Source organism: Phyllostomus discolor, chromosome 3, assembly GCF_004126475.2.
Source record: "Phyllostomus discolor isolate MPI-MPIP mPhyDis1 chromosome 3, mPhyDis1.pri.v3, whole genome shotgun sequence".
In the NCBI taxonomy this organism is placed as follows: domain Eukaryota; kingdom Metazoa; phylum Chordata; class Mammalia; order Chiroptera; family Phyllostomidae; genus Phyllostomus; species Phyllostomus discolor.
The window spans coordinates 115,282,064-115,304,822 of record NC_040905.2 but is presented as its reverse complement, the minus strand read 5'-3'; the positions used below and the strand labels follow the sequence as shown (position 1 = coordinate 115,304,822).

General features: G+C 51.3%; 1 protein-coding gene across 1 annotated transcript; it reads left to right on the top strand.

Annotated features, from left to right (window-relative positions):
* The first annotated feature begins 2,495 nt into the window (after positions 1-2,495).
* On the top strand, positions 2,496-4,268 carry LOC114508660 (tryptase beta-2-like). The gene is made up of 6 exons (XM_028526671.2): positions 2,496-2,548; positions 2,760-2,820; positions 2,968-3,139; positions 3,252-3,517; positions 3,674-3,837; positions 3,912-4,268. Exons 2-6 carry the CDS (start codon positions 2,760-2,762, stop codon positions 4,074-4,076), a joined length of 828 nt encoding a protein of 275 aa, XP_028382472.1. The 5' UTR covers positions 2,496-2,548; the 3' UTR covers positions 4,077-4,268.
* The last annotated feature ends 18,491 nt before the right edge of the window (positions 4,269-22,759 follow it).

Genomic DNA, 22,759 nt, shown 5'->3' with positions numbered 1-22,759 from the left:
TGGAAGAAATTTTATTTTTTATAAGATTTTTGTTTTGATGCCAGTGGTTCTTTTTTTTCAGATTTTATTTGTATTTATTTCTTTAGAGAGGGAGGGGAGGGAGATAGAGAGAGAGAGAGAAACATCAATGTGCGGTTGCTGCGGGTCATGGCCTACAACCCAGTCATGTGCCCTGACTGGGAATTGAACCTGCGACACTTTGGTTCGCAGCCCGCACTCAATCCACTGAGCTACGCTAGCCAGGGCTGGAAGAAATTTTAAAAGCCTTAAATAGATAGAGATAGGTCACGTGTCTGGACTATTAAGATATCAGTTCTCCCTATATTGATTTATATAAATCATGTGATCCAAATTGACATCCCAGCAGCCTTACTTTTTGCAGAAATGGACATTCCAATTCTAAAGTTAATATGAAAAGATAAAGGAGCTGGAATAACCAAGACCATCTATGGCCATCTAGAGGAAAAAGAACAATTATGGAAAACTTATCCTTTCCAATTTTAATAATTAAGATGGTGCAGTACTGGCGGCAAGTTACATTGTGAATATCTACTAGCAGATTCTAAAGTGTATGTGGAAATGGAAAAGACACAGGACAGCTGATATGATATTGAAGAAAAAGAACAAAGTTGGAGGACTGACACTATTCAGGACTTGCTGTAGGTCTATAATGATACTGATGAGAGAATAGACACGTATCATTAGAATAGATCTAGAGACTAGATCTCTCCAGAGAGAATGGGTCTAGAGACTAGAACAGAGAGCCCAGAAATGGAATCAACTGACCTTTGACAAAGAAGCAAAGGCAATTCAGTGGAGAAAATACACTCTTTTCAACCAATAGTCATCAACAACTAAATATCCATATGCAAAAAAATGAGTCTTGACAAAGACCTTTCACAAAAATTAATTCGAAATAGGCCATTTTGAATTAAGTTTTATTAATTTAGGTTTATTAAACCTAACATTTAGGTTTAATAATTTAAAATAAACCTAAATGTAAAATGCAAAACTATAAAACTTCTAGCAGATAACATTAGATACAACACCAAAGGTATGATCCATGAAAGAAAAAACTGACAGATTGTACTTCATAAATATTATAAAATTCTGCTCTGCAAGAGATAATGTTAACAGAATGAAAAGATGAGCCACAGACTGGGAGGAATTCTTTGCAAAGCACATACCCGATTAAAAACTGTTATTCAATATACAAAGAACTCTTAAACCTCAACAATAAGAAAGCAGGCAGGCAACCCAAATCAAAATCGGTGAGCGGAACGTAAAATATTCCACGTGTTCTGTGAGCTCCAGGCATCCTTCTGCCTGCTTCAGTCAGATGATTTTTTGTCCCTGACCTCATCCCTGGTGATGCCCTGGATAGCAGTGGGCACGCAGGCCATTCAAAAGTGCCGGGAGGGAGGAGGTTGGCAGGAGGCCCCAGTGACCAGGAGGCCCAGGGGAGAGTGAGGAGATGGGACAGTTGACAGGCAAGGTCAGGAGGTTGCAGGGAGGGGTGGTGAGGCCTGACTGGGGCAGTGTCCGAGGGAAGCTGGCACTGGCTGCTTGTTATCTCACTGTCACTTCCAACTGCCTGGCCCTCCGCTGATGGCACTCAGATCCAAGATAACAAGGCCCCACTGCGACAGCAGAACTGCTCAGATAGCCTGCACACATGGACTGCTGGACCTGGATTCGGGTCTCCATTCGGCGTGAGGGCAACAGGGTGAGGACGCTCAGGGCTGTTCCCTCCCAAAGTGGACCAGGGGGACTGTGTCGGCCCCTCCCTGGGAGTGAGGTGGGGGTGACTGAGCCCTACTTGTGAATACAAAGATGTGGGGAGGAGTGACAATGGTGTCACTGACCCAAGAGCACCACGCTGCACTTCTTTAAGGGTGGCCCACAGACATGGGTTCCTCGTGGGGAGACGGTTGGGGTGGGAGTGACTGGTCACATAGAGTCGGGACAGCACCACCGTCCCTGCATGCAGCATGCCTGAAGGCCTCTGGAGGGACTCCTCTCTGCACCTGGCAGATGAGAGGGGTCTAATTAATACTGGCAGCTGGAAGCGGAGCTGTCTCAGTGCCAGGGGTCAGCTGGCTGAAAGGGAGAGGAATGCTCAATGTCTGGTTCCCAGTCTGTGGCAGGACCAGGAGGCCCGGGCACACGGGGGAGGGGGGGGACTGGAGGGCACTGTATGGGTACTAGAGCTCCTCTCCCCTCAGTCGTAACCAGACTGGATTAGGCATCTCAGCCACCAGAACCTAGGAAGCCAGGACCCACCCAGTGAGGTGGCTTGACCTCTGCTTGGGTGCATATCTGTGCTGGCTGACAGGCTGGGGTGATCTGGACCCATGAGAACTATGGATACCCAGATCAGTGGTTGGGCAGTGGGGGCATATGTCACATGGAAGTCTCTGTCTGAATCACCCACTTCCTCCACACTGGATTGGAGGGTTGCACAGCCCTCCTCTGACCCCCTCTTGGCCCGCAAGGATAAATGGGGAAGGGAGAGCTGGCTGGGCAATAGCAGCACGGAGCAGCCGAGGTGAGCACGCCCTGCCAAACCCCAACAGCTGGGTGTCAGGGCTCAGAGCAGCTGAGCCTCAGATCTGCCGCAGCGAGGCCTCAGACTCCAGGCATGAGCCGACTGCTCCCTGACCCTGGGGTCCCCAACTCCATCTGCACCCCAGAGCCTGCAGACCCCTGCCTGGCCCAGCCCCCAGCTGGGCCCTACAGTCCCTCCTTGCTCCTTGCAGATGCTGAGCCTGCTGGTGCTGGCAGTGCCCCTCCTGCTGAGCCTGGCCCATGCAGCCCCTGGTGAGTCCTGACTCAGGCCAGCCCTGTCCCTGCCCTTCTCCCCACACCCCCAGGCCCCACTATGGGTGGGTGGGTTCACAGAAGCCCAGGTTTGTGTGGGCACAGGGGCCAAGCTGTGTCCTGTCCTGAGTATGCTTTCTGCCTCAGCCCCAAGCCAGGACCTGGAGAGAGTGGGCATTGTCGGGGGGCAGGAGGCCCCTGAGAGCAAATGGCCTTGGCAGGTGAGCCTGAGGCTCAAACTTAAGTACTGGATGCACATCTGCGGGGGCTCCCTCATCCACCCCCAGTGGGTGCTGACCGCTGCCCACTGCGTTGGACCGTGAGTGTCCTGGGGGCCTGGTGGGTGGGAGAGGGCGGGGCTCCACCTTCCTTCCCAGGTGTCCAGGAGAGGAGGCTGCTCAGCCCCCTGAGTGGGTGCCCCCTCTCTCCAGAGAGACCACGGATCCTGCAGTCCTGAGGGTGCAGCTGCGGGAGCAGCACCTCTACTACCGGGACAGGCTGCTGCCTGTCAGCCGGGTCATTACTCACCCCAACTACTACACACCTCCGAATGGGGCGGACATCGCCCTGCTGGAGCTGGAGGACCCCGTGAGCATCTCTAGCCATGTCCAGCTGGTCACTCTGCCTCCTGCCTCGGAGACCTTTGCCCCGGGGACTTCATGCTGGGTGACAGGCTGGGGCAATCTGAGCAGTTCAGGTGAGTGCTGGGAATAGCTGGAGGGCTTAGGAAAGTGGGGACTGCTCACATCCATGACCCAGCTCTGGGGTTCCCTTTGGGGGAGGGGCCCTAGCAGCTGCCTGAGGAGAGTGATCACCTCCCCACTGAGGCAGAATGCTCTCCTCTCACCCCCAGAACCCCTACCACCGCCATACCTGCTGCGGCAGGTAAAGGTCCCCATTGTGGAGAACAGCGTGTGTGACTCAGAATACCACACTGGCCTGAACACGGGGGACAACGTCCAGATCGTCCATGATGACATGATATGCGCCGGGAACAGGAAAAAGGGCTCCTGCCAGGTGGGCCCCTGTCCTCCCCAGAGTCCCCACCCACCCCAGCCTCTGCAGCCACTGCTGACACCTCTCCTCCCCAGGGTGACTCTGGAGGGCCCCTGGTCTGCAAGGTCAATGGCACCTGGCTGCAGGCAGGTGTGGTCAGCTGGGACAAAGGCTGTGCCCAGCCCAACAGGCCCGGCATCTACACCCGTGTCACCCACTACCTGGACTGGATCCGCCAGTATGTCCCTGAGAAGCCCTGAGCCTGCCCCTGGCTCTGACACCTGGTCCGTGGAGGACCCAGCCCCCTCCCGTCCCCAGACCCCTGCTCCCTGCCCTCCCAGGTGCACCTTCACCACCTTCCCTGTTCCTTGTGCTGATCCCCCCACCTTCCGCACCCTCAGCCCAGGGAGCAGGTGGCAGCACCAACCCCCATTAAAGCTCATGGAGAACACTTGTGGTTGTGGCAGTCTTTCTGGTTGTGGGTGTCCCTGACGGGCAGGGGCAGGGCCGGGGCAGCCAGCACAGCCACTGTCTGTCACTGTGGGGTCCCTGGGACCCTGAGGTGGGACAGCCCCCTCCCCAGCCCCTGGTGCCCAGGGCTCATGTCCCTGTGCTGAGCAGCCACCTGTATTCAGGACACGGAAAGCAACACAGAGCATTTACTAGACAATTCTAGGGGCGCCCAGGTGCCCAGCCATGGGGTCATAGCATGTGGCCTTGGCCCCTCCACACCCTGTGTCCCTCCAGCCAGGCAGGGCCCTGCCTCTCCCTCCAAAGCCCCCCAGCACCCCCAGGCCTCAGTGTGCATGGACTCGGGCAGTCGTGCGTCTGCTGCTCTTCACGTCTATGTGATCGGTGGCACCTCATGACAGTTTCAATGAGCTTTTGGTGGTTTTGATGTGGGCAGCCCCTTCACAAGTGAAGCCCTTCCCCTTGGCAGGAGAGGGGACAACTGTCCACCTGCAGCACTGGGGACAGCGCCCTCAGGCCCACGTCTGCTCCCACCGCCTTGGACGCTCTGGTCGCTGGGCGAGCTTCCCTGTCCCCGCTCCTGTGGGTGAGCCTGTCGCTCTCCCACGTCAGGCTGCCATGCCTCTCAGGTCGCCTCCTGGACACACAGGCTGCTGTAAGCCGGCAGCCCTGCTGCCCCCGGTGGTGCACATGCTGCAGGTCTGGGTGGGAAGGGCCTCTGTCCCCTCTCAGCCTGAGCCCTCGCTGCTGTGGAAACTGTCATGGGGCAGGTGCCAGCCCTCCTCATTTTCCTTTCATCTTTAATCATTTCATCGTGGCCAGAATGCACGCCCTCCCTAGGAGCTGAAGGACGTAGATGAACTGGGCCCTTCCCTTCTCCCTCCCTCATGCCCATCCCGCACTCTCGAGGTGGCTTTGGTGGTTGGGGGTGACCTCCTCGGACTGCCCACCTTACACAAGCACGTGGACACTTAGCTCTAAGTGCCTGTTGTGCTGGAGGACACTGAGGGGCAAGCAGCCACCAGCCTCCTCCAGTGGGTGTGGAAGGAAGATAGATGGCAGGGCCTGGGGCTGAGACCCCCCCAGACTGGGCAAGCAGAGACAGCCTCCCCTCATCTGGTCCTGGATCTGGAGGAACTCAGCCAGCTCAGCCAGTGGCAAGTGACAGATAAAGTGAGTGCTGGCTTATCAGGGTCAAACTGGCCTTCCACTGGGCCAGTGGGGGCTGCAGGCGGCCCGTCCCCCCAGGGCCAGGAGGGGGAGGTGGTGTGGGGCACGACGCCCCTCCCTGTGTTGTCCTGCAACATCGGCAGAAACCAGTCCAGCCACAGAGTCCCTGATGGGACCACATGGATGGTCCTCAGAATTTCTGGTTTGACAGCAGGCCTGGAACCCTGAGGGAGCAAGGGCCCTGCCAGGAGCCACGTGATGGGGTGGCAGTGGGGAGAGAAGGGCTTCAGTGCTCTAGGGGAACTGAGCCGGGACAGTTGAAGGCCCTGACATCCTCTCCTGTGGGCACTGGGGAGGGCACTGGGGGTCCAGAAGGCAGAGAACCAGGGTTCCTCTAGACCCACTCCCCCAGCCCACACCCTGGGAGACAGGAGGCCTTCTGGAGCCTGGGAAGGCTGGCTGGGCTCCAGCCCCATGTCCCCAAGCTGGACAGAAAGGGCAGTTCCTTTCCCCGGGGGGCACCACCTAGGTGTGTGGCCGTCACAGAGTTAGCTGAGTCCTGCACACAGAAGTAGCGCCACTGTCATCGCTGTTCATCATCAAAGCGAAGGTAGCCCATGCACTTCTGAGCGCAGGCTCTGGGCCTGGAGCTGGCAGGAAGGAGGCAAGTCTGTGCCCCAAGAAGCTCTGTCCTGCTGCACCTCAGACAACCCACCCTTGCACCTGAGTTTCCCTGCATCTACAGGAGTACTCTCCCATCTGACCTGCAATTTGGTCTAGGCAGAGAGCGGGGGTGGGGACAGGAAAGTCGCAGCCCCTTTCTGAGACCTCTGACCAGCTTGGTCATCGGGCCCTGGCCTGAGAGAGGACGTTTAGGAAGGGCCGCCTGCGCTGGGCAGCTGGGGCCGTGCCTGCCTGGTCGCCAGTGGAGACCACGGGACCTGGGGATAGGTATGGGGACAGGAACACTGGGGAAGGCGAGTTGGGAAGAGTTTAGTCACCTGGCCTGAGCTGTCTCTGCCGGGCTCAGTTGGCCTCGACCTGGGATGGTTCTGAAGAATACTCAAGACCAGACTCCCCAAGGACAGAGGGGAGGAGCCAATGTGCCCAGAAAAACTAGGGAGAACCTCCAGAAGGGGGCAGCACTTGCCACCATCTTTGCCCAGGTGAGGAGAAAAGGCTCAGGTTTGCAGCCAGGATGTCTGGGGTTGGGACTGGTCTGACTGTGCGCCCCTGAGACAGACACTCGCTGTCTGGACTGTAGGGCCCCTGTGGGGTGAATGGAGGTGGGAAACCCTCCCTTCGGGGTGTGCAGGAGGAGCAGGTTGGGTGTGCTGGGAGCCCGGACCTCAGCTCCTCCTCCATCCTCCCTCACTCCTGGGGCGCAGGGCAGGATTGACTGCAGGGGATGCTGGAATGCTGTGTGATTGACTATGGTTGTGGTTACGTGACTGTGTGCCTTTGTCTGACTCAGATTGTGGGCTTAAAATTGGCGAAGCTTAATTATGTGCATATGAAAGACATACACACTAACTGCCACGCCCTCTTCCAACCATGTTTTTTGACAAGGTCTGAACATGGAAAGAGGGAATTCAAGGAATCCATCTTCCTGGAAGAGAGCATGGCATACAAAGGGGGGCGGTAATTTTTCTGGGGATTGCTTTTAATAATTTCCTTGCTAATATTAATCATGGTCTTACTTTGTACCCTGATTCTCATAAGAACAGGCCATGAGAAGAAAAAGTCTCGAAGTGAGTCAACAATTAACTTTGAGGGAAATTCTGAAGGGACAACTAGTTTTCCCTAGACTATTAAATCATGCCCAAATTGTTCTAAACAAGGTGTTATAAACCTGAGTAAGAAATTACCCCCAATTGTTCCCATAAAAGAATTCATTAATCAGTTACAACAGGTTGAATTATTGGTGGACTTTCCCACGCCTGTTCCTTACCCATAGATACAAAGAGTCTTTCAAGAAAACAAGAAAAAACTATATAGACCCCTACCCACAGCCCAGGGATACCCCTGGGTAGCATATTGGATTAATGGCAAATTATGGTATCCTCCAAGAGGAACTAATAGTCTCCAGAGGGTTCCAGATCCCCCACTGCCTTATACAGGAGCATATAATGAGGGTGGCATTAGAATGGTCAATAAGGATGGAGTCCAAGTGCCTTATAATAGTCTAAATTTCATGGAAAGGCTAGCTGGAAGCAGACCTCCCTGGTGTTTATTAACTAAGGAACAAAAAAGGTTTACTGTGGCTGGATTTCCTGTTTATCTCTCCTTACCTGTTTGTTTTGGTGATCAAAAGTTGGTGGGATTGTTAGATACCTGTATCTCAGGTTTATTGATTCTCATAATTCCAATGAAATTGTATAAAATAATTTCTTGATTAGAGAATAAAATCCCCTCTAATGAAATAGCCCCTGAATGTCTAAAAGTTGTTGGAGTAACAGCCTCCCCTTTACTTTGAATAGGAATATATATCAAGTAGAATTAAACAGGCAAAGAAATAAGAAAAGCTGGTTAGCTATTATAAACTAAGCACGTAGAAACAGTTACCAGGGAGTCAGAGTCCATGGTGCATAGAGAAATATTTTAGACAGAAAAGGTAAATAGCTAAGTTAAACATCACAAAGGCCTTATAATAAATTTCCTATAACCTCTATTCAATCTAGCATATCTTTTGCCCCATGACAAATTCTGAGAACTTTAATAAACAATAAGATATTCAAATTCTGTACATACAGCTATTTTTAATTATCTGATTTATGGCTCTCTTGGTCAAAACAATCTTTGTTTAATATAACTGAATCCATTGAAACTTTTGTACAAATTCCTGGTTACCTTTGTATTAATTTTTTTCTGCTTCATCTAATCGCAAATGTTAGTCACTACCAAAAATGAAAGTATGAAAACCTGCTTGTACTTGCAATAAACGGAACAGAGCATCACCGTCCTCTGAGGCGTGTTGTTGTCTGTCTCCCATCGCCAATGCCTTACTCACCTTTCAGGAACCCCTGGACCCAGCTGCAGCCAGACCTCGGCAACTAATGGTGATTTTTTTAAAAATTTAAATTATGAAAGCCTTTTTCTAAAAATATTTGTCGTGAACTATCTGAGCACCAACCCATTTTTCCCCCAGATCAGTAATTTTCTGTGACCGAGCTTCGGAGCACACAGACAGACCTTCAGCCAATGAATGTTATTGAAGCCTGTGGTTGTGATTCCCGCTGTGTGACCCCAGGCGAGCCAGCAAACCTTCCTGAACCTCACCGCAGATCACATCTGTAAAGCGGTTACTCCTTGGGAATGTGGCAGGTGGCTGTGCCTGCAACCACAGGGTCTGGAGGGGTGGGAGGCTCTCGGACTGCTGGGTGTCCTCTCCTCCTTCCTCATTTCTGGACTTTTACTCCTGGGCTGGCTCTCTGCAACCTTGGCTCCACCCAGGAAGCATCCTCCAGGGCACCTAAGCCACCCCCACTGCACCCTCTCCTAGGCCTCTCCCAGCCCACCTCCACCAGCCCTTGTCATCCCCCACTTCCTTCCAACCCTCGCCCAGGTCACAGCTGCAATCTGCTCCCAAGGAGGGTGTGGCTGAGACCCTGGGAGATGCCTCCTGTGCCCCAAGCCCCCACTGGGTGCCTAGACCTGCACATCCATCAAGAAAGGTGACCTAAGTGACAACAGCAGCAGTGTCTCAGTCCATGGGGAGCCTGTTTCCAGGGCTGGACCCTGACACTGGCTGGGTAGGGAGACTCCAGTTCCCAGAGGCAAACCCTGGGCAAAGGGGAGTGCCTGGGGCTGGCTTTGCCCTTTGCCCCCTCTCCCCTGTGTTTGGGGCAGTGGCAACATGGGGAAATCAGGTGTCCTGGCTGGATCTGTGTGTACAAGGCCCATGTATGCATGTGTGTAAACATCTCTCCCTCTCTCTCTCTCCCTCTCTCTCTCTCTCTCTCTCTCTCTCTCTCTCTCTCTCTCTCTCTCTCTCAGGTTTCCCTCTCCACTTAGATGAATTGCAGGAATTTGAGTGGATACTAAGAACCCAAGGAGGAACTGGGGGTTCAGGTTAGATCCCCCAGGAGCATCTAGCTGATAATCTTTGTGTTAGATTGGAAAAAGGTCTCAAAGTCTGGATGGCACTAAATGCTATTCCCGCTAATTGTTAAAATGCAGTACAGTATTTTGCAGACACGGCTGTAAACAGGACCAGCTTGACAGAAACCCAATTGGATAAGTGTAGCCAACTGCAAAGAGGAAATCAATGTGTAATTTACCAAATAGTGTGTGTAAGCGGTGGCTTAACCTCCCTTCAGGAGGACAGATCTTTGGCTGTGAGTCCCTCATCTCCTTCTCTTGCTGCAAGTAAATAAAACTACCCAACAACAACCACGTCTCGTTCTTGAATAAAGCATCCCAATAGATGAACCCCTGGAGTTCAGTAATAAATCTGGTGACTCAGATGGGATTCTTCTAAAGCAACTCCCTCAGCCTGGTGCAGATGCAGCAGCTCATCCAGGGCTTCCTCACCTGAATCTTAACTGCGCAGAGAATCTATTCTATAGGAGGCTCCTGCTTGGTGCTGACCTCAGGAACAGCTGCCCGGTTCACCTTGACAGCAAAGCGGAGTGGACACCTGAACCCATGTCATTCAGAGTTTCAGAAAGGAGAGAAGTAGTTTGCCCCTGTAGTCGCTTTAATTAGTGTGTCTATTCCCATTTGGGTATTGGATTATTGAGAGTTTCAGGCAGGATAGATAGCAAGCCAAGGCAGGGAGGGGGAGGGAAACACGTCTCACCCACTAACTCAGCAGCCCTGAGCCCAGTGCAGTAACATTGCCGGGTGTTCTGAACATCACAAGCAGGGATAGCGCAGGAGGAGGGGAACCCTTGAGATGCTGTGTTGGGAAAGGGGGCCTTTGTAGCGACTTTCCTGAGTCAGAAAGCCTTTACTAGCTGAGAAAGAAAGCCTTTGTAACTGTATATTAATTCCAAGGTCTAGAATGGGGAGGAGGAGAAGTACCTAGAAGCTAGCTAAAGTATACAACCCCTGAACCCCAATAGTCGGAGCACTCAAATGAGCTGAGTGCCCACTTGCAGCCTTTGCTCAAGTGTATTTCATAAATAAATTTGTTATTTCACTTCTACTATACATGTCTCTCGATTGAATTCTTGTCTTGCAAGTGAGGCAAGAATCAAGGAGGGGAAGGCCCCCTGACTCAGGTCTCCCTGGTAACAGAAGGATAGTTTTGGGCATAGGGCTGTTGGAAGGGTTCAGGTTGCTTGGGCAGGAGCTGTCTCTAGGACTCCAGTCCCAGGGCCCAACCTAGTCTCACTCTGGAGAGTTGAGGAACTCCTGCAGGGCAATCCAAGACACCCCCAGGTGACCATCTCTGGTCTGGTCGTCTGGTTTCTAGGGCACTCTGGGTCACTGACAGTATTTTTGGTGGCAGAGGTTATGGGATCATAGCGTCCAACACCCTGTAGTTTCTGTCCTGCAAGAGTTGGATTTTCGGAGGACTTCCAGCAAGATGGAGGCATAGGTGGATGCACTGTACCTCCACGCACAACCAAGATTGGAACAACAACAATTTAGAGCTAGAATAACACCCAGAACTGACAGAGAACCTATCTGAATGGAAATCGGACAGCCAAGAAGTTGAAGTAGACCTGTTCATCCAGACTGGTAGGAGGGGTGGAGCCGGGCAGGCATGGGTCGGCAGTGGCACGAGGTGATCGGGGAGAACTCGGCGCAAACTCAGTGTGTAAGCCATCCAGGGCACCAAGATCGCAGCGGGTGGACCCTGAGTACGCAAGCAGCAGCTGGCAGACCCAGTGAAGCAGCGATTGTGGACCAGGGCAGAGCGCACAACCCAGGATCCCAGAGAGGGGACTGTGATCCCGGGAGAGCGGAACTACCGCCATTGTTCCCTCCCGCCCCCGCACCCGTCCCCACATACAATGTCACAATCTAGCGACTGGGGTGCCCAGCCCAGGTAAACACCTAAGGCTCTGCCCCTCACCGTAACAAGAGTGACCAGACAGGGAAAAGAAAAAAAAAAAAAAGGAGAGACAGAGAGAGACGTGTCTCCAAAAGAAGAACAGATTAGTCCCCCAGGACTTATCCTTTTGAGTGACCAAGAAATAGCCAATCTATCAGATGCAAAGGTCAAAACGCTGGTTATCAGGAAGCTCACAGAATTGATTGATTTTAGGTGCAAATTAGATGAAAAAATGCAGGTTACCATAAAAGAGATGAAGGAAGATGCACAGAGAGCCAATAGTGATGGGAAGGAAAACTGGGTCTCAAAACAGTACAGTGGACCAGGAGGAAGCAAAAAATAACCAAGCAGGAAAACATGATGAAATACGAATTCAAAAAAATGAGGAGGAGCTTAGGAGTCTCCAGGACATCTTTAAACGTTCCAACATCCGAATTATAGGGGTACCAGAAGGAGAAGAGGAAGAGCAACAAGTGGAAGAGTTATTTGAACAAATAATAAAGGAGAACTTCCCCAATCTTGCAAAGGGAATAGACTTCAAAGAAATCCAGGAAGCACAGAGAGCCCCAAAGAAGTTGGACCCAAGAAGGAACACACCAAGGCACATCATAATTACATTAGCCAAGGTAAAAATGAAGGAGAGAATCCTAGAAGCAGCAAGAGATAAGGGGACAGTAACCTACAAAGGAGTTTCCATCAGACTGTCAGTTGATTTCTCAAAAGAGACCTTACAGGCAAGAAGGGGCTGGAAAGAAGTATTCCAAGTCATGAAAGACAAGGACCTACATCCCAGATTGCTCTATCCAGCAAAGCTCTCATTTAGAATGGAAGGGCAGATAAAGTGCTTCTCAGATAAGGTCAAGTTAAAGGAGTTCATCACCACCAAGCCCTTATTTTATGAAATGTTTAAAGGGACTTATCTAAGAAAAGAAGATAAAGAAAAAACATGTATAGTAAAAAGGACAGCAAACTCACATTAACAACCATACCTAAAGCAAAGCCAAAAGAAACTAAGCAAACAACTAGAACAGGAACAGAACCACAGAAATGGAGATCACATGGAGGGTTAGCAACAAGGAGTGGGAGGAGGAGAGAGGGGGAAAAGGTACAGAGAATAAGTAGCATAGAATGTAGGGTTGAAAATAGACAGGGGGAGGGTAAGAATAGTATGGGTAATGTAGAAGCTAAAGAAACTCATAAGTATGACACATGGACATGAACTAAAGGGTGGGATATGGGTGGGAGAGGGTGTACAGGGTAGAGGGGAGTGAAGGGGAGAAAATGGGACAACTGTAATAGCATAATCAATAAAATATATTTTTAAAAAAGAGTTGGATTTTCTTCTTTGTGTTTATGTTTGCGTTTGCCTTGTATGTAAACACACCATCTTATACATAAATGCACCAGCTATAGGAAATACAAACTTGATCCCCAAATGCATCCCCTTAGGGTGCAGTGTCCAGAACTGGATAAAAAGAACTCTGTTTATTTGACTTAAAGAAATTAAGCACTTATATAAGTTAGGAAATATAACAAATGGGCCAGTGGTAGCTGGGAGACATTTAGTGTGGATTTGGGAGGCATTGTTTTCTAAGTGCAGCTCCTTTGCTTTCTCGGGCTTCATACTCCCAGCTGTCCGAATAAGATGCCCACTGTCCTCTTCCTTTGAAGAGTAAGTGTAAAAAAAACTGTATGCCACATCTCTTCAAAGACACTGGTTGATATAAAGATATGTTCTATTAGCAGGTGTGATTTTGGAAATTTTACTAAAGGTGTGGTAACAGAGGCCACATATTGGTGCCAGGAAAAGAGAAACAGATCTGCTGTGGTTTAAAAATGTAGCCTGCGTCAGCCTAACTGGACTTGCAAACTGTAGCAGGTAGAATCAACCACATGTGTGTACATTTTGGGCAACAGAAGCCAAAAGGTTGGACTTCCTGGCCACATGGCATGGGAGAAAGTTGGAAATGACACAGGGAAATGAATTGCTTTTAGTGTGATGGAAAAATTCGTGAAGATTTTAGAGTGGTCTTAAAAAGTCAGGACCAACGTTCATTCATGTGAAAGAACACACATCTGCAAGGATGGTTTCGGGGTCTCTGACTCTGGGCAGCAGCAGTGTCATACGTTCCCTTGGGTCAGAGCCCCGTCAAGCCAAAAAGAGTCATGAGACCTCAGCTTCTTCCCTGAACAGCAGCCCATCAGCCCCCCTTCTCTCCTCCAAAACTGTAGGGGCTGGGGGTGGGGCAGGTTGAGGTGAGAGAACTCACTCTCTGCATCGACAGACAAGATGAGGTGCTTCTAAGCTTGTCCCCTCCTTGGGGAGTAGCCCCCACTTAGCTAGGTCACAAGCCCCTATGTCTGTGGGAGTCTGCTGACTGGCAGTGGGGTGGGCTGACTGGGCACTTGCCCTGCTGTGGTAGCAGCAGGGTGGAGCAGTCCAGTGCTTCATCACAGCCAGAGGCATCCACGGAGCTTGAGAAACAGAGCACAGCACTGCTGAGTGTGAACTGGGAGACAGGTGCGGGGAGACCACAGCACCCAGTAGATTGGCTCTGATTGGTGGCAGGTAAGGCAAGTGGGTAAATCAGGCATCCTGAGACTGTCCTCTGCCTCCCACAGAGACATGGGGGCAAGCCCTGGGGGGCTTCTGAACCATCTTCTCTAGGAGTGCAGAAGCCAGAGGCCTGAGAGGAGCTTGGGCCTGGGACTGGGTAGGAGGTGGTTCTGCCAGTGTGGGCATCTGTGGCCAGAGAGAAGAGGTGAGGCCAGGCGTGCATGAGTGAGAAGCCCCTCGTGATATCACTGACTCTCCTTATTTTTCCCTCCTGTTTCATTTTGGTTTAAGCAACCTCTGCCTGTAGCTGTTTCCTACCTTCACGTTCAGTCTGGAGCTCCTGATGTTCCAAAGTGGGGACAGAAGGTGGATGAGCCACAGTCTGTGAAAGATGGAACCTGTGGGTTACATAGACCCCAGGGGTGTGGCAGACTCCAGCCGGCAGAGTCCACTGGTTGTGACTGAAGACGAGAAGGAATGCACAGGCTACAGCAATCCTGTGGAGAAAAGGGGGACGGCATGACCACTCTCTAAAGAGGAGAGTGCCCTGACCCTTCCTTGGACAGGCTTTTATTGTTTTTCATGGGTCTTACATCAAAGAAGGATTTATTATCTATTACATAGAACAGTATCGTCTACATTTCAGGAACAATCAAGGGAATGAAAATAACACCTGCACAAGGGAAAGCTGGTGAGCTGATTAGCTCCGTCCTTGGGAAAACTCACACAGGCTTTGGAAATTACCTTGAAGACAGACAATACACATTTACTGCTTCAGACCAGGGTGAGGGAGTTTTAGCAAGAGCAAGCCATAACAGTCTGTATGCATTTTCTAGGCCTGATCCCGACGGGAAATCTTGGTTTGAAGGTCTGGCTCCTGCCCACACCTCACTTCTGTAGGTTTTCCATACAGAGCTGAGACACATTTGCCAGATGAAATCAAACCTGTTCCCTACACAGGGAATCTGCTCACCTCAAGCCTCATCCCAGCCCCTCCTGGGCAATGGGTTTGGGGACAAAGAGGCAGCAAGTGAGAGGTGGTTTTTTCCTGTGTCCTGATTCTCAGAAGCATGGTAGTCTCTGAGGTGCAGCCGTGTAGCTGGCTAAGTAGTGGGTGGAGGCTAACAAGATATACCCTCCTCGCACTCGCACGCCCACGTGTGTGTGTGTGTGTGTGTGTGTGTGCGCACCCACATGTATACACATATACACTCAGACTGTATCTCCTGGGAGTGCCTCCTGCCCTCACAGGGGCTTCTCTGCAGTGCACTGTCCCGGGAAAGCAGATGCTGAGAGACCTCCTCCCAAGCTGTCTTCTGCAGGAATTTCCTCACCACCTGCTCCAACGTGTCTTATCAGGTACAGTTCTTCATTCACTCAGCCACAGGGAAAGTATCACTGTGTCTCAGAAACCATGGGGGCACAAACTGGATATTATGCACTGAAACCTCTCATTCATCCAAATGTGGACCTTGGCCAAGCCATCTATCACGGAAACTTGTAAGTCAGGTCATGAACAAGTTTCTTGTAATTAATGTGAATGACCTGAGGAGGCAGGACTGTCATTCCTGATATCCCATCCCCCTTTAGGACTGCTGCTCTTCCTCCACTGGGCTCCCCCTTTCTGCACAGTCACTTCCTGTCCAGACCCTACCTGTCCTTCAAAGTCCTCGATAGACATGCCTACACCTCAGAAGAGCAATGGGCGATTCCTGAATAAAAATCATGGCTTGATGTCCTGGGTCACATGGGAAGAAGACTCTAACGTGACAGCACCTTCCCCTTTCTCTCCCTTGCTGGCATCAGTTCTGAAAGGCTTGGACTCTGTCCTTGGGCAGGCTGCCACTGTGGGCCATCTTGCTTATTAGATCCCCACCAGAATGTGAGTTTGTGAGTGGCAGGGTCTCGGTCTCCTTGATGTTTCCCCTGCTTCTGTATTACCTCCTATGGCACGTGTCACCTGTTAGAGTAGTGCTGTCGTCATGCACTCCTGTCCTTAGGAATCCCAGAACTAGCAAACCCAAGCCTCTCCTCTAACTCAAAGTTGTATTTTGACCATGTTCAGCAGGAAGCAGTTACAGAAGTACAACTCTCATCCCCAGCCCCTCAAGAGTCAGAAGTGAAAAATCTCAGGAGGAATTGTTAGATAGGACAAGAGTCTGAAGGTCTGGGCAGTTCTTACTAAATTGTGTTCTTGCTACATGGTAAACTGTAGCACCCTGTTTTTGCAGACACAGCTGTAAACAGGACGAGCTTGACAGGAACCCAACCAGAAGAGTGTAGCCAACTGCAAAGAAGAAATCAATGTGTGATTAACCACATATTGTATATAAGCAATGGCTAAGCCCTCCTTCCAGAAGGCAGACCTTTGAATGTGAATCCTGTACCCTTTACTTGCTGCAAGTAAATAAAACTACCTAATGACAACCACATCTCATTCATTCATTCATTCACTTATTTTTTTATTTTTTATTTATTTCTTTTTAGAGAGAGGGGAAGGGAGGGAGAAAGAGAGGGAGAGAAACATCAGTGTGTGGTTGCCTCTCATGTGGCCTCTATTGGGGACCTGGCCTGCAACCCAGGCATGTGCCCTGACTGGGAGTTGAACTGGCAACCCTTTGGTTTGCAGCCCACGCTCAATCCACTGAGCCACACCAGCCAGGGCACACATCTCATTCTTGAATATAACAGCCCAAGTGGCAAACCCCTTGAGTTTGGTAACACTTGTATTCATAGGGAGACTGGGGACAGTGGGAGTGGGTGGGGGAAGGTACTTTCCCGAGTCAACCCCGCAGACAGTGGAAGCAGGGGGTGGGAGTTCTCAGGATCCACACAGTCCCTGAGCCAAGGGCTACCTTCAGAGTGCCCTCATTCTCACATTCAATCAGAAACGAATGCGCGGGACCCTTCTCCTTGGGGCCCTTCTCCTTGGGGCACCAAGGTCAGGCCAGCAGCCCAGCCGCATCTATCCTGCATCTCCACCACAACTTTTAGGTGCGGGTTCAGTGCGAACCCAAAGGTTCATAGAGTGAGCCACTTTCTGTAAGACCCCAGTCAGCCAGCCCTCATCATTCCCTAATGATGTTTCTCCAAGTCTCCCTAATACCTACAGTTTTTTTCGATGTTACCCCAGCTGGTCACCCAGCACACTGTTCCAGAAAGGACTCTAAGTGCAGCAGATGGGAGGGTGACAGGGCTGCCATGCTCTGACAGCAACACAGGTGTCCCTCCGGTGCCAGCAAGGCGATGTCTGCACCCCCCATGGCAGACAGGCTCTGGTTGAACTTGGGGTGGAGGGTTATTTCCACTGCCTTATGTAACTGGTCATGGGTCATAGAGTCTCAGATGCTCAGTTTGGACCCTGAAGTCACACACTCCAAGTTCTCCCTGGGGAAAGAGGACCAAAAGCTTCTCAGAGGAGTTTGGGGATGCACAGAGCTGGGAAGGGGCCCACAGCAAGCCCACCTCCTGCACACAGCATACCCCCCCCACCTCTGCCTCCACCCACCTGCACCCAGTGAGGGGATGGGACCTACTGCCAGTTCAACACAACGGGCAGCAGTCAGCATCCACTCAGGATGGATGAGGGAGCCTCCACTTCCCTCCTCCCACAGGCCACACTTCATGCTGTAGGACCTCAGGTCGACCTGTCACTGACACTGCGCGGCTGAGACATCGCACATTCCCATGGTGCCCACTGACTCACACCGTGGGCCAGGGTCTGAAGAAGCAAGCTGAGCACCCATCAGAGACCCAGACCATAACCTTCCCAGAGATCAGGGGCAGGTGAAGCTTTTCACAAGGGGACAGTCTCCACACCTCCAGGGCTTGTCCTGGAAGCACCAAGGGCACAGGATGCAGTCAGGATCATCCAGGGTCACAGGCATGAAGCCCCCCCAGGCAGGGGATGGTTAGGAACAGAGGCACAGTATCTGCAGGGGGAGAGGAGAGAGCCAGAGTAAAAGGACCAGGGCTGGGACCCCAGGATCTGGGAATGGAGAGGGCATGGGCCTGGGCAGAGATGGAGTCCTCACCATGCTGGGTCTCTGCCCTCTGCTCCTGGGGACTCTGAGTCCCTTGATCTCTCCTACAGAGGAAGTGGGCCAGGGGCAGCCCATCTCTGGGGGACCACAGGCCACAAATAGGGCTTCTCAGATAAATGAGGCTAGTGAGGACTGACAGCAGACCCTGGGAACAATTGGAGTTTATGCAGCAGGACAGGTCTAGGGCAAGGAGCATGGTAAGAGAGCTGTGGGACGCTGCTCTGCGATGTGGGGCTGGTTGCTAAATGAGGGACTAAGAGAAGCACTGACTCAGTGAAAAGAACAGCGTCACGGAAGTGGGTGACGAAGGAGGCATTGTAGGGTTGGCCTCTCTGCACAAGCCAGTCTCCCACCTCTCCAGCTCCCTTTCTTCATCTGGGACACCTGCTGTCTTTGGGGATGAAGGATTTGCTTTTTGGGGCCTGGAGCCTGCTTGTTCCCATGAACCTGACACTTTCATTGCTCCAAAATAGCTCCAAGGGGCCTCAGACGGCAGGCCGAGGCTGGAGGAGAGAAGGAGGTCCAGGAAAGGGGCAACACCCACCTGCTACATTCGGGGCAGCGGGTAGCATGGGCCCCACGTGCTCTCTCTGGGCCCTGCCCTGCTCTGAGGGCCTAGTGGGGGGGTATCAGTAATGACTTAGTTGGACCCTCTCAATGACTCTAGAAGTGAGGACTCCATGTTCCATCCAATTTGTTTCGCAAACTTGAGGCACCGGGGTATTGAGGTGGTGGTATTTGTGCTTCCCCTGGGGACCACACGGGCATCAGAGGTCCTTCTCCTGCCCAGCCACACCCCAGACAAGGCACCCTCGCCCCAGCCCACCCTGACTCACAGCTGCAGCAGGAGCCTCATTCTTGCCCAGCACAGGGGAGATGCTCAGAGGCTGATTCAGCCCAGGGGAAAGGGAAAGAAAGCCCAGAGCCCCACCTCAGGAGGACCCAGGCAGCCCATCCATTTTCTCCCAAGCTGGTTCTTCAAACAGCACCCAGGACCCAGGACTCCAGACAGGAGGCTCCCCAAAACCCTGAGGCCCAGTGCTCCCAGGGACCCAGTGGGACCTGTCACAGTTCAGCTGGACACAGAGCCTAGAAATGCAAACGGGGTCTTTCCTCATAATGAACTCACCTTTGGTGAGGAGGCGGGGCACACCAGATATTTCCAGTTTGAGCCCCAGGGAACACATTTGATAAACCAGTGTGAAAGTGAAAAAAAAGCCCAGTCTTCACGGGGGCCATGGGTTGGGAGCGATCGCTCACAGGGCAGCTGAGCCCAGCACCCATGTGGTCCTGGGCAGCCGCCCCTCTCAAAGGCTGAGGGAAGCCAGAGATACTCACACCGATGTACATACAGGCGCACACACACACACACACACACACACAGTGAGACATGCATCTGCACATCTGAACAGGCACATGCATGCATACATGTACACACTCACATGTTGGGTTGACCGAAAAAGTTCGTTTGGCTTTTTCTGTAAGATGGCCCTACTAGTGCTTAGTTGTCTTTAACTTCATCCAAAACAATTTTGTTGGATTGTATTGTGACAGCTGTCATATCAGCATGCATTTAAAAAAAACCTTATCAAAATGGTGAGTTTTTGCGTAGCCGTTCTAATGTTGAAGATGGAAGAAAACATGCAACATTTTTGGCATATTCGGCTTTATTATTTCAAGAAAGTTAAAAACGCAACTGAAACACAAGAAGAGAATTGTACAGTGTATGGAGATGGTGCTGTGACTGATCGAATGTGTCAGAAGTGGTTTGTGAAGTTTTGTGCTAGAGATTTCTCATTGGACAATGCTCAGGTAGACCAGTTGAAGTTGATAGCGATCTAATCAAGACATTAATTGAAGACAATCAACATTCTGCCATGAGGGAGATAGCTGACATAAAACATCCAAATCAATAAAGTTATTGGTGAAATGAAAAATGTGTCTTTTATTGTATGGAAAAAACTAAATGGATATTTAGGCCAACCCAGTGCATGCATGCAAATGCATAGTGAGGGGCACGTGTGCACACACGCAGTCTGCACACATGCAGTCTGCACACATGCAGGCTTGCACCCAGTCCTGCACAGACATTTAGGAGGTCCCTGAAAAGTCAGAACTCAGGTTGAGTGGCTCAGCCCAGGATGGAGTCCACATGGGTCTCCTGTCCAGGGCTGGCAGGAAGAAGGGGCTCTCGCAGCTGGGTGCCTCCAACTCTCCCAACCAGCCTGCCCCACCCCTGAGTGGGAGCAGTGGGCACTGGACTGCTCCTGTATGGGCTCCAGGGGGAACCACAGGTCACTGAGCCCATCCATCAGTCAGGTCCAGGAAGGAGGCACATGCAGTCCTGATGGGAGGTGGTCTGGAGTCCTACCACAGGCAGGCACGCAGGCACTGGGTCAGTTCTGCAGCAGTGAATGCAGACCAGCTTTGGGAGCTAGTGCCTGGAGCCTGGATGGCCAAGAGCAGCCTTGTTCAGCAAGCAGATCCTACCCTGGCCCTTCCCCAGGGACCAGACCCCGAGGATGCTGTGTCAGAGGGGTTCAGGCTCCAGGCCTTAGGGGCCCAGTATCCTGGTGCTTTTTTCCCTCTGGGGAACCACAGGTCTCCGGGGTTGCACAGCTAAGTCCCCTCTTGCCCCCCACGACTGGTGGTCTCCATCCACTGTCCCAGCTACTTCTGAGACTGGCCCCTCCATGATGACAGATCCGCTGCCACAGGGGCCTTCAAGGTCAGGCAGGAGTCTCACTCTGTGACTCTGTTTGGGGACTGCTCAGTGAGGCACAGACTTTGAAACTGATCACCCGTGGCAGAACGTGAATTCATTTGAAGGAGGGGACAGCCCCACACCTCATATTCTTGCCCCATCAAGGCCCTGTCCACTAGACACTCACCACACACTGTCCTCCTCTGCCCTGAGCCTGGACATCATGTCTCTGGGGGAAGATGCTGAGGCGCTGCCTCTCCCAGGGCCCTGGACAAATGGGTGGGAAGGGAGGAGAGAGTGTGGTCATTTCTCAGAAAGGACCTCACACTCTCCTGGAGCCTGCACTCTCCCAGACTCCAGAGCTTGTAGATGCTACAGAACAGGGCAGAGGGGGGTGGATCAAGCAAGAACTGTGTGTGTCAGCCACCTCTGGGACCCAGATGGGACTGACACTGGATCCTCCCTTACTCACCTCCAGACCTGTCCCCAGCCCAGCAGGGGTGGGCAGTGCGGCTGCACCCTCGCCTTGTATGACTGAAACAAAGTGGGGCTTGTGGCTACTTTTTTGCCACCTGGATTAAAATCCCTCCTATACTCCTAGACCCGTCTTGGGGTGAGGGTCTTGAATCAGGTGGTAGGAAATGCTTTGCAACTGCACCAGTCGTTTCCACACTGCTCAGGGGGGTGTACATCAACTCCACACCCCAGTGGGGGGGTGAGAGGGTGTTCATTTCTCAACTGTGTATACACATGGTTTCATTGTACTTTTTACTTTTTCTCCAATCTGCTGAGTGTGAAACTACTTCCTTTTATTTTCCTCAGTATGCCTCTGATTGTGAAGGAGGCCAATCAATGCGCATGGCCATTCAGGTGTGTCTTCTGAGAATGGTATGCAGGGTGCTTTTCCCCATAAATGCCTGGTTTCCCTTGTCCCACACCATTCCTCTGAGTCAAATTTCTTCTTCCTGGGAGAGATCGTTAAATATTTCTTTTAACGAGTGCCTGTAGGTGATAAACACTCTTCATGTTTCATGGTTTGTAATATCACTATTTTGCCCTCAATGTTTCATGACAGTTTACCTGGGAGTAAAATTTTATATTGACAGTGTTTTCTCCCTCCACATTAAGGGTATTGCTCCAGGTTCTCCTACTATAGATTGTTGTTGATCAGAAATCTGCTGAGTCTGATAGTCATTTCTTTTTAGGTTAAACTATCACTTGCTTCTGCTGGCTTTCAATGTTTACATTTTGCAGTTTTACAAAAATGGGTTTAGGGAAGGATTCATTTATCTTTAATCTGCTGAATATTCACAGAGCACTTTCCACTGAACATTCATGCTTTTCTTTGGTTCTATAAAGTTCTTGGGTACTTTAGTACAAACACTGATTTTTGGTTCTTCCAGACAGTTTTTTGAGTTTCTTATAGAGGGTTCTGCATCTCTAATAAGCCTCTGAAGTTGGAGGCTTTCAAACCATCTACCCAGAGTGTTAAATGTGCTTTCATATTTTATGAGATTTTTTTAAGCTTCCACTGTTTCTGATATGCTGAAGTTGAAAACTGAACAAGCCGACATTCAGGTACACTCTGAGAGTGGCCCTCCACCCGCTCAAATCCCTTCCAAGGTCCTGCCTCTGTCTGCACCACCTCTGTTCCAGGGCCTGGAGCTCCCTCCCCCTAATCCCCATTCTGCTCCTGCGTCAGGAGCTAGGCCTGGCAGCTCAGCCCTGTCAGACCCTCCCTACAGGTCCATGTCCTGTGTCGCTCCAGCTTTGTCTCCATTACCTACCTCCACACCATGCCCCACACTCACTGCAGCAGTGTCTTTATGTCTGTCCTCAACTCCCTGTGGATGTTAGGAGCCCAGGAACCAACTCAGCAAACTCCTGACTCCCAAGACCTTCCACACACTAGGCACCTTTGATCAAGGATGATTAAGAAAGGGAAGGAGAGGCGATGCAGGAAGGAAAAGACAAAGAGAAGAATACAGACAAGC